General features: G+C 42.2%; 1 protein-coding gene across 2 annotated transcripts in view; it reads right to left on the bottom strand.

The window, feature by feature from the left end:
• Positions 1 to 14,707, bottom strand: part of OXNAD1 (oxidoreductase NAD binding domain containing 1) — a 33,368-nt gene that overhangs the window by 13,601 nt on the left and 5,060 nt on the right. For both annotated transcript variants that reach the window (XM_084903314.1, XM_084903313.1), the window contains exons 2-5: positions 14,078 to 14,240; positions 11,641 to 11,767; positions 11,284 to 11,347; positions 1,898 to 2,004 (exon numbers count right to left, since the gene is read on the bottom strand). In XM_084903314.1, the coding sequence (XP_084759440.1) occupies positions 1,898 to 2,004; positions 11,284 to 11,347; positions 11,641 to 11,759 (290 nt within the window). In that variant the 5' untranslated portion in view covers positions 11,760 to 11,767; positions 14,078 to 14,240. The remainder of the gene's footprint in view (positions 1 to 1,897; positions 2,005 to 11,283; positions 11,348 to 11,640; positions 11,768 to 14,077; positions 14,241 to 14,707) is intronic.

Below are 14,707 nucleotides of genomic sequence, written 5' to 3'. Positions count from 1 at the left end.
TCCCCATGAAGTCAAAGGGCCTCACAGCCCCTACAGCCATGCCATCTGCTAGTGCTGAGGGAGCAATCTTTCTTTTTTTTTTTTTTTAATATATTTTATTGATTTTGTACAGAGAGGAAGGGAGAGAGATAGAGAGCTAGAAACATCGATGAGAGAGAGAGTCATCGACCAGCTGCCTCTTGCACACCCCCTACTGGGGATATGACCGCAACCAAGGTACATGCCCTTGACCAGAATCGAACCCGGGACCTTTCAGTCCCCAAGCCGACGCTCTATCCATTGAGCCAAACCAGTCTCGGCTGAGGGAGCAATCTTTCTAAAGAGGAGGATCCAGGTGCCAGGAATGAGTGCTGAGTGACACCTGGCAGGGAAAGGGTCATCACTAACCAGCCAGAGATGACCACCTCCATACCTGCCCTCCGAAGCCAGAATCTATCAGCCAGTTACTAAAACCAGTCCTAACATCAGTAACCTGACTAAATCCATTCACTGATATGGGAGATATACCACCAACCCTCAATAATTTTATCTTGAGATCACAATGGAACCTATTTCTATATATATCACTGGAGAATGATGACATTTTCCTCATCAGGTAACCAGAGTTTGCAAGTGCTAATACACTTGCAGGCACACCATGTAGCAGCGTTATAAACCAACGCCTGGGATTTTTCTAATCAGGGGACTGGGGACAGTCTTGGCACAGTTCAGAGCTGAAGGCACAGAGACAATGCTGTGCACAGGACACAAACACTTCCCCAGAAGGGAAATGTGGAAAGACAGATTATTACAATTAAAGTTTCCATTTTCCAATGTAATAGCTGCTAAACTACTTCTGAAGGGTAAAAATGTTGCCCACCTCCCCCTAAAACAGCCCAAATGCATTTAATATGTATCACTGAACATGTGCAAAGATTGCAGTAAATTGCTTCACAAACGCAAATTATTGCAATCAGCATCTTGTTTTCTAGTTCTAAATTCAAAGGCAAACTATTAACACAAGACTGCTAACTCTTGCTATTATCACACTTGCTATTATCACACATCCTCCTTCTAACAAAACCACATTTCCAGATGGACTGCCAAAATTAGTCAAGTGACTCCTAAGAAATGCGACCACACTGACATGCCAGAAATTCATTTAGAAGTGAATGCTTTATTTAAATAAAGGAAACATACACCCAAACACACCTTTCCTAAGGAAATACGAGTTGCTTTATTTACAATTCAACGTGAATTGCAGCTCGTAAGACCATTCGCAGGGAGTGGGACGAGACGGGACAGCTGGGCTGTTACCCTGTCAGCATACTGACTAGTCAGTCCTTAGAGCCGGTGAGTGAGGTGTGTGCTAGGCCTGCCTGTGGCTCCTGATAATAAATCCAGCACTGATAAATAAACTCAACCCAGACGAGATAAGAGTGATGCAGGAACTTGGTTGAGAGGGTGGTCAGCTTCTTTCCAGACTGCTGTTTCCTCTGAATTTTTGACGTAAGGAACACTAATTTTTGAAAACATCAATCCCCGGCAACACATAAATCAAGGTTAGATTACTCCAGTACATTTTACTAGCAACCATCTTACAGACAGAATTATCTCAGTTGCCAGGTTCGTGGACCAGAATTAACTGCTTTGTTTCAATAAGAAAAACTCAAGGCAGAAATTTTCATATATGACTGAGAGGGCCTGGGCTCAAAACCGAGGCAAGCTCCGAGGCTAGGAAAGAAACCTGGTTCTCTATGTCAGGGAGGGCTCACCGTGAATGGAGGTGGTCTAGATTCCTACCCCTCAGGCATAACAGCAGGCCACAGACGTCCTTTCCAGAAAGAAAAACAAGCCCTTCTATCTGGTGGCATCTTCCTCCCCACACACAACCCCTAGAATCAGAAAAGCCACTCACCACTGGCCGGCTTTAAAGGAAAAGTCTTGATCAGCAACAAGCAGGCGGAGCCTCTTCACGGAGGGTGACTCATTGACTGTTCCACACACCTTAGCTGCTGTCACGACCTTGAGTCAAAAGATGAACTGGCTAAGGTTAGTGTGTACACAATGCGAGGAACAAACTGTGGCTTTCTGGTAACTCGGGTTTTTTCAAAATCTACAAAGATGTGGTTTCTTAAAATTGCAAAACAAGGTAAAGCATGCCTTGCTTTAAAATGCTGCCTACCACCAGGTGAACACATTTTAATTATCTTCTTTTTGAGAGACTTGCTAAAATACTAATGGAGCCCTGTTAGTGTGCCTCAGCTATTGAGCACTGACCCAGGAATTAAGAGGTCGCTGGTTCAATTCCTAGTCAGGGCACATGCCCCTGGTGGTGGGCTCGATCCCCAGTAGGGTGCAGTGTGTGCAGGAGGCAGCAATCGATGTTGTTCCTCTCTCGTTGATGTTTCTCTCTCTCTATCCCTCTCCCTTGATCTCCCTCTAAATAAGCAAATAAAAAACATTTTAAAAAATACTAATTGAATTTTATCCTGCATACAACAATCATCTCTTGAAGGGACTGTTTAATAAGCAAGTGTTTATTTGTTGAGAATCTAGCACGTGCCATGCACCTGGCTGGGCACCTTGAGACTTGCTCAGGGATTGGAGCCCTGTAAGCCACCCACGTGGCATCTGAATTCTCTGTGAGTATGACCTACGCAAAGTGAGACCCAAGTTAGCTATGAACCTGTGTTTGTTCTGAACCTGCAAGAAGTCCATGACATACAAATTCCAGAAATTAAAAGTAACTACAAAACAGATGAATATTCCTAGTGTCCTGACCTCACTGAGTTACTTTCAAGCTCAAAAACCTTCAAGGCTCTCTAACACTTAACTACAAATAACTCATACCAGCTTAAGCTCCTCTTGGCTCCCTGGGCTACTGGTTTACCAGCCAAACTGGACAGCATGCTGGTCCTCAAAGGCATCTGACACTTGTCTATCTCCCCAATGCTGCCTAGGTCATTCGGCACATGGCACACGCTCTCAGTCCTGTCTATCAACCTCTTACCCCACCTTCCAGACCTCTTCCTCTTCCCTCCATCCCCTCAACTCTACCCATAAAATGATCTGCCTTTATTATCATACTTAGCCCATATTGATGTAATTATAAATACTCAGAACGAGTCTCTCACACAGACCACATGCCTTCTGAGATCAGATACTGGATAGAATTTACATCTATACCAGTATTCCAGGCCTAACACACAGTAAGATTCAGCAAATATTTGGAGAATAAATGGAAACTCTAACTTAAAGTCACTTAAAATTGACTACTAAAATGAAAGTTAGAAGTTTAGTAGCCTTTTGTGGCTTAAAAAAAAATATATGTTAGGTGGGGGGGGGAAAACACTACACAAAATCTAGATTCATGTTCAAAACCACAGAAGTCAGGGAAGGCAGGTCTCCTCAACAGAACAGGAATCTTCTGTTTGCCATACAGTCGATTTTAAACATCTTACTACAAAGACAAGTAATAAGAATCATCAGAGGGTTCTCCTTTATTACATTACTAGTGACCCGGTGCAAGGATCTGTGTACAGTGAAAGGAAATTAATCAGAAGGTGGCCAGCGGGGCAGGACTGGGCGAGACGTGTTAGACATGCCCTGGAGCCAACCTCCCACAGTCCCGTGGAGTGAGCACGGTCCCTCTGACAGGTGGGGTCCCTTGGCCTGGCCTGTGGGGATTGGGCCGAAATTGGCTCTCCGACATACCCCAAGGGGTCCTGGACTGCAAGAGGGCACTCTGCGAAGTTGCTGTCGTATAGGGTGTAGAATGCAGACGCAAGGGTGCAGTAAACCAGATTCGGGGCCTCAGTGATCCAGCAACAGCATAACCCACAGTCAAAGGTGGAATCGCTCAGCCCTTCGAGGAATCAGGCTCCCTCATCTCTGGTTTCAGGGGTGTGGGGGTGTATCACCCAAGAACCGCCACTGCCAAGTCACTGCAGCTCCACAGCTCCTGCATTGGGCAGCTGCCTCCTGGTGGTCAGTGCACATCATAGCGACCAGTCAGACATTTAGCATATTAGCCTTTTATATATATAGATAGATTACTCTCATTTTCCTTAGGTTTGTAGAAATGTTTATTATGTAAACATTCATTATTTTCCTTCAATATGATAATCTTTAGAAACAAAGCCAAGAGCTAGAATATACTAATAATACAAAGGTAATATGCAAATTGACTATCACACCCTCACAAGATGGCTGCCTACAACCAGGCCAGCAGGGGGGTTAGCGAGAGACAACCAAAAGACTGAACAGCAGGCTGTGTGGGGTGGCCAAACCAGCAAGGGAAGCAGTTGGGGGTGACAAGGTCAGCAGGGGGGGCAGTTGGGGATGACCAGGCTGGCATGGGGGTGCAGTTAGGGGTGACCAGGCCAGTAGGGAGGGGGCAGTTGGCGATGATCTAGCTCACATGTGTCAAACACAAGGCCTGCGGGCCAAATCCAGCCCGCCAGGCCTTGCAATGTGGCCCGCACCGCGCTGTCATCACTGCACTCCGTTGTCAGTTTATGACATTGTCAGTTTATGACTGTTCAGTAAACCATTCGGCCCGCGATTTAGGCTGGATTTTAGATTTTGACCCCTTCTCTGATTGAGTTCGACACCCCTAATCTAGCTGGTTAGGGGCAACCGGGCAGGCTAACAGGCAGGTGAGTGATTAAGAGCCAGCGGTTCAGGATTGTAAGAGGGATCCTGGATTGGAGAGGTTGCAGGCTGGGCTGAGGGGACAACCTCCCCTCCCCCGTGCATGAATTTTGTGCACCAGGCCTCTAGTTTCATTTATAACCGTTTAACTGGCATCTGTCAGACTCATGAACAGAGCTAGATATGTGTAAGTTTTAAACACATCCCAAAGGGTCACCTGGTGGCAGAAAAGCCAACATTCATAATCACTGGCTGGAGGAGAAAGAGGGACACAGAATTTCAACTGAAACATGTGAGCATGCTTCACAATCATAATCACATGCTTGCCTATGTGAAGTGAAATCACCAATCATTTGCCAATGTCCAAATACAAAATTCAACAAAGAAGGGAAAGAAGCTAAATTTCTATTGGAAAAGTCCTCTTTTTGCCAAAACCGGTTTAGCTCAGTGGATAGAGCACCAGCCTGCAGACTCAAGGGAGCCAGGTTCAATTCCAGTCAAGGGCATGTACCTTGGTTGTGGGCACATCCCCAGTAGGGGGTGTACAGGAGGCAGCTGTTCGATGTTTCTCTCTCATCGATGTTTCTACAATAGCTCTCTATCCCTCTCTCTTTCCCTCTGTAAAAAATCAAAAAAATATATATTTTTTTAAAAAGTCCTATTTTCATTTGGATAGACCCTAGGACCAACAATGTTAATCAGGTGTTTTATGCCTATTGGTAGTAACTCACACACTAATATACCTGTTGCTATTAGTCCTCACAATCTAGCACAACTGCTAGAAGTGGTCACACACAATATCTTGTACAATTCATGATTTTTAATACTGTTTTATTTTGTTAATACCGCTATATAAAGATTTCTAGCAAAGGGGATTAAAAACGTTACAAAATCTTTTTGAAGGCCGCATCTTTATTCTATTCTGAAGCTAGTCTCACATGATTAAGATTTGTAATCATGGCCCTTGTTGTGTGCCATTTTTTCCTTTACTTTGATTGAATAAGTAAAACATGATGGAGAAACTTTATGTTTTAACATTTGTACTTGTTCTCATACTTAACGGATCAAAAGATTTCGCAACTGAAACCTCAACTAGCCATGCCCTAAGTTAAAACACATGGCAGGAAATGAAGTTTTCCATAAAATAACATTTAGACTCTTCTACTGTTCAATAAAATAACAATGCATTTGCCAACTTTTACTAGCACGCATTTTTAAGGCTTTGACGAAGTCAGCATCTAAGAGGAAATTCCATCATACTGATTTTAAAAAGCTGGTTTTATATAGATATCTTGATGTTACTGCTGCTACAACAGTCTCTGTACAGGAAATAGGTCTTTCTTTGGGAAACCTAAATGGCTTCCTCTGTTCATTCCCATTCATTCATTGGCTTAAAAATTTAGACAAAGCCAAGATTAGCGATGACCTGAAACAAAAGAGGGCACAGAGAACTTCAGAGTTGAAGAAAACTTGCTCATCATCAAAAAATATTATGTCATTTTACACATGAGAACACCAAAGCCCAGAGCCATCAGTCCACTGAGACAGAATACCACTCTAATGAGTAGGAACCCGATGAAAATATACTGGTTTTACTTAAGAGATTTACTGACAAGAAAAGAGCACAAAATTCTGACAACTGTACAACTTCTCAAGTGGTTTGTGCCTGTCAATACTACATCCTGGCAAATGAATTCTCCTTGATCCTACCAAACGCTAACCTGTCCACCTGGGATGATCTCTCTGCCTTCTCAAACCTTCAATGGAGCAAGTATCCTCTCATTCATCACCCCTTTCTCCCCGTCTCCATGAGAACACATGCAAGCACTCAGACCTTCCATCTGTAATAATAACATTAGGAGCAAACACCTATAATCAGAGCTTACCATGTGCCACACACTTTACACACATGAATTCATTCAACTGTCACAGAAACTATAGAAGGCAAGGGTCAGTGCTATCCCCATTTTACATATGAAAAAATGTGAGGTCTCACAGCTAGTAAGTGGTAAAGCAGGTACTGGAATCCAGGCACTTGACCGCTGTGCTTCGGTGTCTCTCAAAATACAACAGACAAGCAAGCCTCTGCCTTATTCCAGCTATCACCCCATTTCTTTGCTCACATTCACATAAAAGTGTTTCTGGATCCACTTTCTCATCTCCCTTTCTCTCTCTAACACAAGACAGCCAGGCTCTTAGCAATGGACTAACGCCAGTCATTCTGGTCACCACTCCCCTCTTCGCTAAACCCAATGATGACCTCTCTGCAGAATCCAGCACAGGCCCCACTCCCTCCTGGAAACACTCTTCTACTGGCTTTACCAACTCCCTGCAACTTCCCTCTTGCCCCTCCTTCTCCTCTCCCCCCATGGTCCTTCTGCTGCTGCTTGACCTCTAAATGCTGGCACACCCCGGGGCTGAGGCCTGAACCCTCTTCCCTGACTCTCTATGCATCTTAATCTTTTTATTTCCAGCAGTGAACTCCAAACTCTTTCACCCAACTGCTGACTTGAATTCCCATTTCAAACAACACATCCAACACAGAACGATTTTATCTCCCAAAGCTTCTTCTTTTTATGCAAAATTTCAAACATATACAAAACTAGTAAAAATAGTATAAGGAACTTTCATGAACCCATGTCCCAAAGTCAACATGGTATGAATTGATAAAAACTCATGGCTAATCTTGTTTTATCTGTAACTCCATCCACTTCCCATCCTCCCACCCCACATTATCCCAAAGTTGAGCTCTTTACTTCCCCTCCTCCATGTCAGCAAATACATGGCACCATCATCATCTACCCAGAGTTCAAATCCCAAAGCCAGAAATCACCTGATTTCCTCTCCACTCACTAACAGTACCCTCACCTCAATTTGTGAATCCCATTAGCCTTGCCTCTGTCCCAGATCCACCACTGCTCTCCGTACCATCACTACCAAGCTGCTGTAAGCCACCATCACCTCTCCTTTGATACCGACCTGGTATCAAAGCACAGCAAAAACCCAGTGTCTACCAAGCAAATAGGTGACCCATTAAAATGTAAATCACCTATCATTTTCCTGCTTAAAACCATCCCTCACTCTTAGAACAAAATCCCAACTCCTTGTCCAAGCCCACAGCTGTTTATACAACCTGGGCCCAGCCTATCCCTCATCCTACCTTCCTCTGAACAGGCCAAGCGATTCTCTGCTTCAAAGTTTGGCTCCTGCTAGTCCTTCTGCTAGTAATGCTGTGCACCTGTCTGGCTTCCTTCTGTATTCAAGTCTCGGCTCAAATGGTACCATTTAAAATAGCACCCTGACTCCAATCATTAGCCTGGTTCACTTCCTTCATAGTTGTGGGAATCCTGTCCAGAGTATGCCGGATGCTCAAGGCCAATTTGCCATATACAGGTGCAAAAGCAAGGACACAGCAATTACACTGTATGCAACGTGCAGGCGTGCCTTTCTGTAGCCCAAGTACTGATGTCACTATTTGGCAAGAAGCCTCTTTTGTCCAAGTTGGTATGAAAATGTGCTGTTGACCAGCCAATGCATGGCTGCTTAGTATGGCTCCTGTGTTTGCTACTGTATTAGCAAGGGCTGCTTTGTGCGGCTATGTTGTAAGGTTACTTTGAAGGACTGCTTTATGTGATGGCTCCTTGTTAGCAATGGCTACTTGCTCTGCAATAAAGACTCTCTTAAATGCCTATGACTTCTCCTATCTTCTCTGTCCAATACCCGGATCCATGAAGGTACAGTCTCTGGCAGAGGGGTTCAGACCCAACAGTTGGTGTAGCTGGGCCAGATAAAGGAGTAAGTAGTCCCAACAACTGGCGCAGCAAGCAGGGTTCAGGAGGACGTACAGACTCAGGAGCAGGTGCTCCTGACAACTGGCGTCATGAACAGGATCTAGGAGAAACTCACTCTGACAACTGGTGCAGCGAGCATGGTTCCAGAGTAAGTACTCTGACAACAGTGTATATGACACCTGACATTCTCTAGTTTATCTGCACCAGAACAAAGCTCCACATATAGCAGGGACTTTACCTGCTTCATGCACTACTGAGTCCCCTGTACCTACAACAGGACCGGGAAGACAGCAGGCACTTGACACATGTCTGCTGAATTTAAAATAAAATACTTCATCTGACTGGGTCTCCTGGGTGTGTGTGTGTTGGGGGGGGTGGTGGGGGGGGGGGGGACACCTTGCCTCTTAGGTCACTTAAATTATTGAAATGCACCGATACCATACACTTAGACATGAACAAGTTCAGTTCTGGGCATAGGTAAGAAGCAGTAGCATAGGCAATATTCTTTCATTACCAAACTCTCCCATCAAATTGATGAACAGAGTACATCTTGCTCAGGGGGCCAGCCCTCAGCAGAGCCATGCACAGAGTGACCCCTCCAGTGAAAACTTAGTTTTGCCTGAACAAATCCTTATTACTTTACAGTATTTCTACTCTTATCTCTTTGACATTTTGAAGGCTGCTTATTCTTTGATCCTTGAGGAAAATTGTGAGTTCAACACAAGCAGTCAAATGCCATTCAATTCAAGAGCTCAGTTTTCCTGCATCAGCATGACTCAGACTAGTTACTTTACAGGCTCCAGAAAGAAGCATCAACATCACAATATGCTCATTGGGTGAGTTCTCTATAGGGAACCCAATGTCTAGTAAGGATAGGACATTTCTGGGTGGGGAGTGGTCCATTCTTCCCCCACCCAGGAGGAGCAGCAGGGTCCTTTGGCTTGTGCTGCAAGCTTCCCTCTGGCCCTAGGAGAAGCCATTCGTTACTTCCTAGGCTCTGCTTCCTCTTTAGTAGAATGCAGATGCCACCCTATCCTTAGATACCTCACAGACTTGAACTGGAGAGTAAACGGCATACGGGGAGTTTTGTAAAGTATACTTGCAGTTCAAATTAAAGACAAGAGTGGTAGGCAAGACCATGTGGCGGGTCAGTTCTATAATGGCCCAACATTTCAACAAGTCCAAGGTCAGACTGGGACAAGCCCCTGATGACCTTATTCTGCTATATATCTAGCTTTATCCAGCTCCTCCCAGCTCTCAGCTCTCATTCTCTTTGGGAAAGAAGGGGAAATTAGAAATAGAAGGAGAAGAGTTGCAACTGGAAAATTCTTCCACCAAGGTTTTAAAATTAGCCCTATACTTTCTGACTTTTCAGCACTAAAATTCTCAACTTTTCAATTGCAGGATTAAAGTTTACATTAATCTTTGTAAACTTGGCTCAAAATAACCCCCGCACCAAAAGTCTCAATAATTTTGTCCTGTAAAATTCTGAAACGGCTATCCTAATTCAGAAATTGGAAAACTATGACCCACGGACCATATCTCGGTGTTCTGATAAAGCCACACCGATTTGTTATGTGTTGTTTATGGCTGTTTTCACATTGTAGAAGCAGAGTTTTCTAGTTGGAACTAAGATTAGCACATGAAGCTGAAGACTATCTGACCCTTTACAGAAAACTTGCCAAATTCTGCTCTAGTTCTACCTGCCTCAAAATATAACAGAAAAAGCATAGCCCAAGACTGCTAACCCACTTTTTCTTCTTCAAAACTGGCAAGGTTTTGCTTTTTTTAAAAGAAATTCTAACAAATCTCACATTTACAGAATCAGCATTTTTTTTATGTGTTGGACAAACCTAGAAGAGGTATTTTCAGATTTATCATCAGTGGGAAAGTGTATTTTCCCACACATCCATATCTATTATGCTGAACTAATTTTACACAGGCTTCTGAGAAAAACTTTGGCTTAAAGCTGAATTCACAAGCATACCACTTTCAGTCCCGAAGCAATTTTCTGAAACGAGAACCAGCCTGAAAAATGGGATCTAAACAATATTCTATTACATCAAAGAACACCCAACTATGTCTTCTAAAATTTCAACTACTGCAGCAATATAATTTCTGACCATGCTTATGAAAGTGTATAAATCCTTCCTTATATTAAATTTTTTAAACTTAGAACACTAAGCTAAATATATCCAAATAAAGAATCACTTAAAAAGCAAAACAAATATCCAATTGAAGTTTGTAAAAGAAAATGTGGTTACTCACTGAGGTAAAGGGTGAGGATCCTTATTTCCCAGCCCTTGACCCCTTCAGGTGGTGGGTTAGCTTTCTCTAGTTTGAATATGGTAGGGAAAGGTCAGCCCATGTAATAAGAGCTCGTCCACCTTCCTTTCTCAGGTGTTAGTGTGTTCTCCCTTGATGAAATAAGTTGTTCTAAAGTAGGGATAAGAACAAGGACTTAGAGACATGGTGTCAAACAAATAAGAAAGAAAAAGGAAAGGTAAGCTATTCTTAAGATGTGGGCTCTAAAAGAAGTTCTAGCCCTAAAATATAACCCTATGCATCATATTTGTGAGGACAGTTCCCTCAATTGCTGCTAGAATACTTCCTTCATCAAAAAAATTAATTTATCCATCCCAAGATTAAAGGGAAACAGTTGAGTATTTCACTGTCATTTTTCTAAATAAGTTGTGACATGGCCTGTTCAGGAAAGCTCTAAACAGAAAAATTAACAACTTTCCCTGACTATCCTGCGAAGGGATAGAGCTCATCTAGCACCTTCTCCATAAGCCAGTCTTAACTGTGTGCAAACCATCCTGCCTAGAAAAGCCTGCCACAGCCCGAAGACACAGACCTCCTGTCGAAGGACATTTGCAGTTCTCTCCAGGTGATCAGTTTTCCTTTTGGATTTCATTATGCTGTAACAGAGAGTAAAATTGGATTAGAAAGTATTATCCTCATAAGAAAGAATTAAATTAATTTCCCTATAATATCATGACTATACAAAATACAATATAATATTCTGGCTCCTAGAAAATGGTCTATAAAAATCTGTACACCTAACTAAAGTTTTTAACGATTTACTAATGCCATGTACATTTAAGCAGTGTGTTATGTTATGGCTTCAGGAAGTTGATATGCCTCCCATGACCATCGCAGGTCAGGTCTCTTTAAAATCAACCTCAAATGATAATGAAGGTCGATAACTCACCTGGTTAGGGTAAGGTGGCGCAAAGCGCAGCGTGTCGATTTCGACAAAGCAGCCTGGGAGCGGATGGCTCCAACAGAGCCTCGCAACAACCCAGGGACCAGGACAGCAGCACAGGCCATGGTGCTTCCTGGGCAAACAGAACACTGAAAATTAAAAAGGTTAAGAAAAAGTGGGGAGCTATCAAACTACTTTAGGGGCCAATGAGGGAGAGTTTACATTTTTGTTGGTGCTGTTATGAGCTGATTTAATGATAAAGCAATTAAGGGCCTAGTTCACACTGACAAAATTTCTGCCACTATTCAGAGCTGATTCACCTGATCTCCACAATAAGTACGATTGCAATTATTGGTGCCACCAAATATTCATGTTCCCTATTAATTTCTAAAATCTCTGACCAAGTTCACAAGACTAATCTTACACTATTACAGGGGAGTAGATTTTCTAACTGCAGTAGATTTTCTAACTGCTTGATAATTGTAGTCCAACCGAAGAGCACCACTAAGCCTTTAATATCTCTTGTTAGATAAAGTGCAGGGAGAAACAAACTGAGGTCCACAACAAAGAGAATAAACAAACTGCAACTACATGAAGTAACAGATGAATATTACAAATATCAAAGTGAATGAAAAGAATGAAAGCAGCCACTCAAAAGAGCACAGTCAGTGGGCCCAGTAACATAAAGTACAGAAACAGACAAAAATAATCCATGAAGCTAGAGATCAATTAGCAGTTATCCTTGGGAAAGCAGTAGTGATAATGTCATCTCTTAATCTGAATGACAATTGCATGGGTGTTCTCATTTTGTAAAAATTCCATCAAATCACAGAGGACTTTTAGGGCAGTAAAAACACTCTGTATACAGTATTGATAAATATACATCACTAGAGACCCGGTGCACAAAATTTGTGCAGGAGGGAAAGGGATGTGTCCCTCAGCCCAGTTTACTCCCTCTCCAATCTGGGACATGCCTCTCACAATCCAGGACTGCTGGCTCCCAACTGCTCGCCTGCCTGCCTTCCTGATTGGCCCTAACTACTTCTGCCTGCCAGCCTGATCACCCCCTAACCACTCCCCTGTCAGCCTGATTGATACCTAACTGCCCTCCCCTACAGGCCTGGTCCCCCCAACTGCCCTTCCCTACAGGTCTAGTCGTTCCCAACTTCCCTCTTCTGCCGGCCTGGTCACCCCTAACTGCTCTCTCCTGCAGGCTTGATTGCCCCCAACTGTCCTCCCTTGTAGACGATTCCTCCCAACTGCCCTCTCCTGCTGGCCATCTTGTGTCCACATGAAAGCAGCCATCTTTGACCACATGTGGGCAGCCATCTTGTGTGTTGGAATAATGGTCAATTTGCATATTACTCTTTTATTTGATAGGATTATACATTTGTGTTGATTTTGACAAAGCAGCCTGGGAGCAGATTCTCCAACTGAACTACCATCTAATACCACTCTAGCGGGAGATGTTAATAACGGGGGATTGTTGATAATGGAGGAGGCCATGCTTGTGTACGGACAAGGGGTATATGGGAAATCTCTGTACTTTCTCCCCAATTTTGCTTTTTGAACCTAAAACTATTGTTAAAAATTATCTTAATAAAAAAATTTAATCAAGCTGTCCTTTTAGGATTTATGTAGTTTTCTGTTTGTAAGTTATATTTGAATAAAAAGTTTAAAAAACAAAAACCCAGAAAGATCCCCAACATTTCCATGTCTAAAAACCTATCAAGAAAAGCACTGACTGGGAGTCAGATGATGGGTTTTTTTTGTTGTTTTTTTATGTATTCTGCTTTCCTTGGCTAATTTTTAAATATTCCTTTGACTAAGATGGCCACTTTTAACACATTATATTGCCTATCTTAGTCAGCTTGAGAATAAATAAAGATGTATATGAACCCTCTTTTTTTCTAAGCTCTCTGGAAGGCACTACATTAACTAACTGTAATACACTTAGTGTTAGAAAAATATTCAAACTAATAATACAATAGATGTGCTTATGTTCCTACTCCATACTCACTAATTCAGCCCTTCATTTGACAAATACTTATTTAGAGCCCATTATGTGGCAGGTATGGGAATACAGACATTAATAAAACCAAGGCCTTCTTAGGGAGCTAATATTTTAAAAGGTAGAGACAAAAAATAGACAAAAGTAAATAAATCAGGTGGTGATATAAGTCATATGTAATTTATTCAGATATAACCAAATCGTATAAAAGAGCCACTCCCTCACATCTAATCTTTAGGTAAGGTAAAAGACCTATTTCTTCCATAGTGTGACTGTGGATAAATAATGCTACTTGCTATTTTTCTCTTGCATAAATGAAAAAAGTATAGTGCCTCTTTACCTCATGCAAAACTACGATACTAAATGTAGTTTCTCTCCTTTAAATATGCTAAACCAAAAATGGTGTTAATCACTGAAAAAAAAGAAACTTACTTTAAAAGTCCATGAGACTTTTAGGAGTCATTAAGTACAATATATGGCTGGCCGGCTGACGGATATGCAATATTTTGGTTCTGGTATTATACTGAGACCTTCGGATATACACTGGTTGGAACCCAGACAAGTGTTTCCATACAATGAAATCCTCACAAAGCTCCTGCAATGACAGAGACAACATATAAGAACAATATTTTGGGGAACTGTTAAAAAGATCTACTATCTCCTACTATCTCCTAGCTGCAAATGAAAAGGTTTATTATAATCAGCAGGCATTGCCTCACAATAAAACTGCTCTCAATTTCCCCTTTTCCATCAAGTCTTCCTCTCATCTTTCTATTTTTCTTTTTTCTGTTTGTTTTTTCCCCCCTCTTTTCTGCTTCTACCCTATGAAAGCCCAGACCAATGGCTGGAATGATACAGTTAGTGTCATTTAAGGCCAAGTTCTCTAATAAAATTTAATTGCTATATAGTTTAATATGAAAACATTGTTCTGCTTAGGACAATTATTGCTAAAATAGTCTTCACATAAGATACAGCTTTTAGTGATTATGATGTTTGAATGGTCTGCTGTTCAAATGAACCGGAAAACAAAGACATGTTAATTTTTCAAAGCTGTTTTCTTTA

This window comes from Pipistrellus hanaki (genome assembly GCF_964339955.1).
Source record: "Pipistrellus hanaki genome assembly, chromosome: 13".
In the NCBI taxonomy this organism is placed as follows: Eukaryota; Metazoa; Chordata; class Mammalia; order Chiroptera; family Vespertilionidae; genus Pipistrellus; species Pipistrellus hanaki.
Note: the sequence above shows the minus strand (reverse complement) of the source record. Positions and strands in the feature narration are given on the sequence as shown.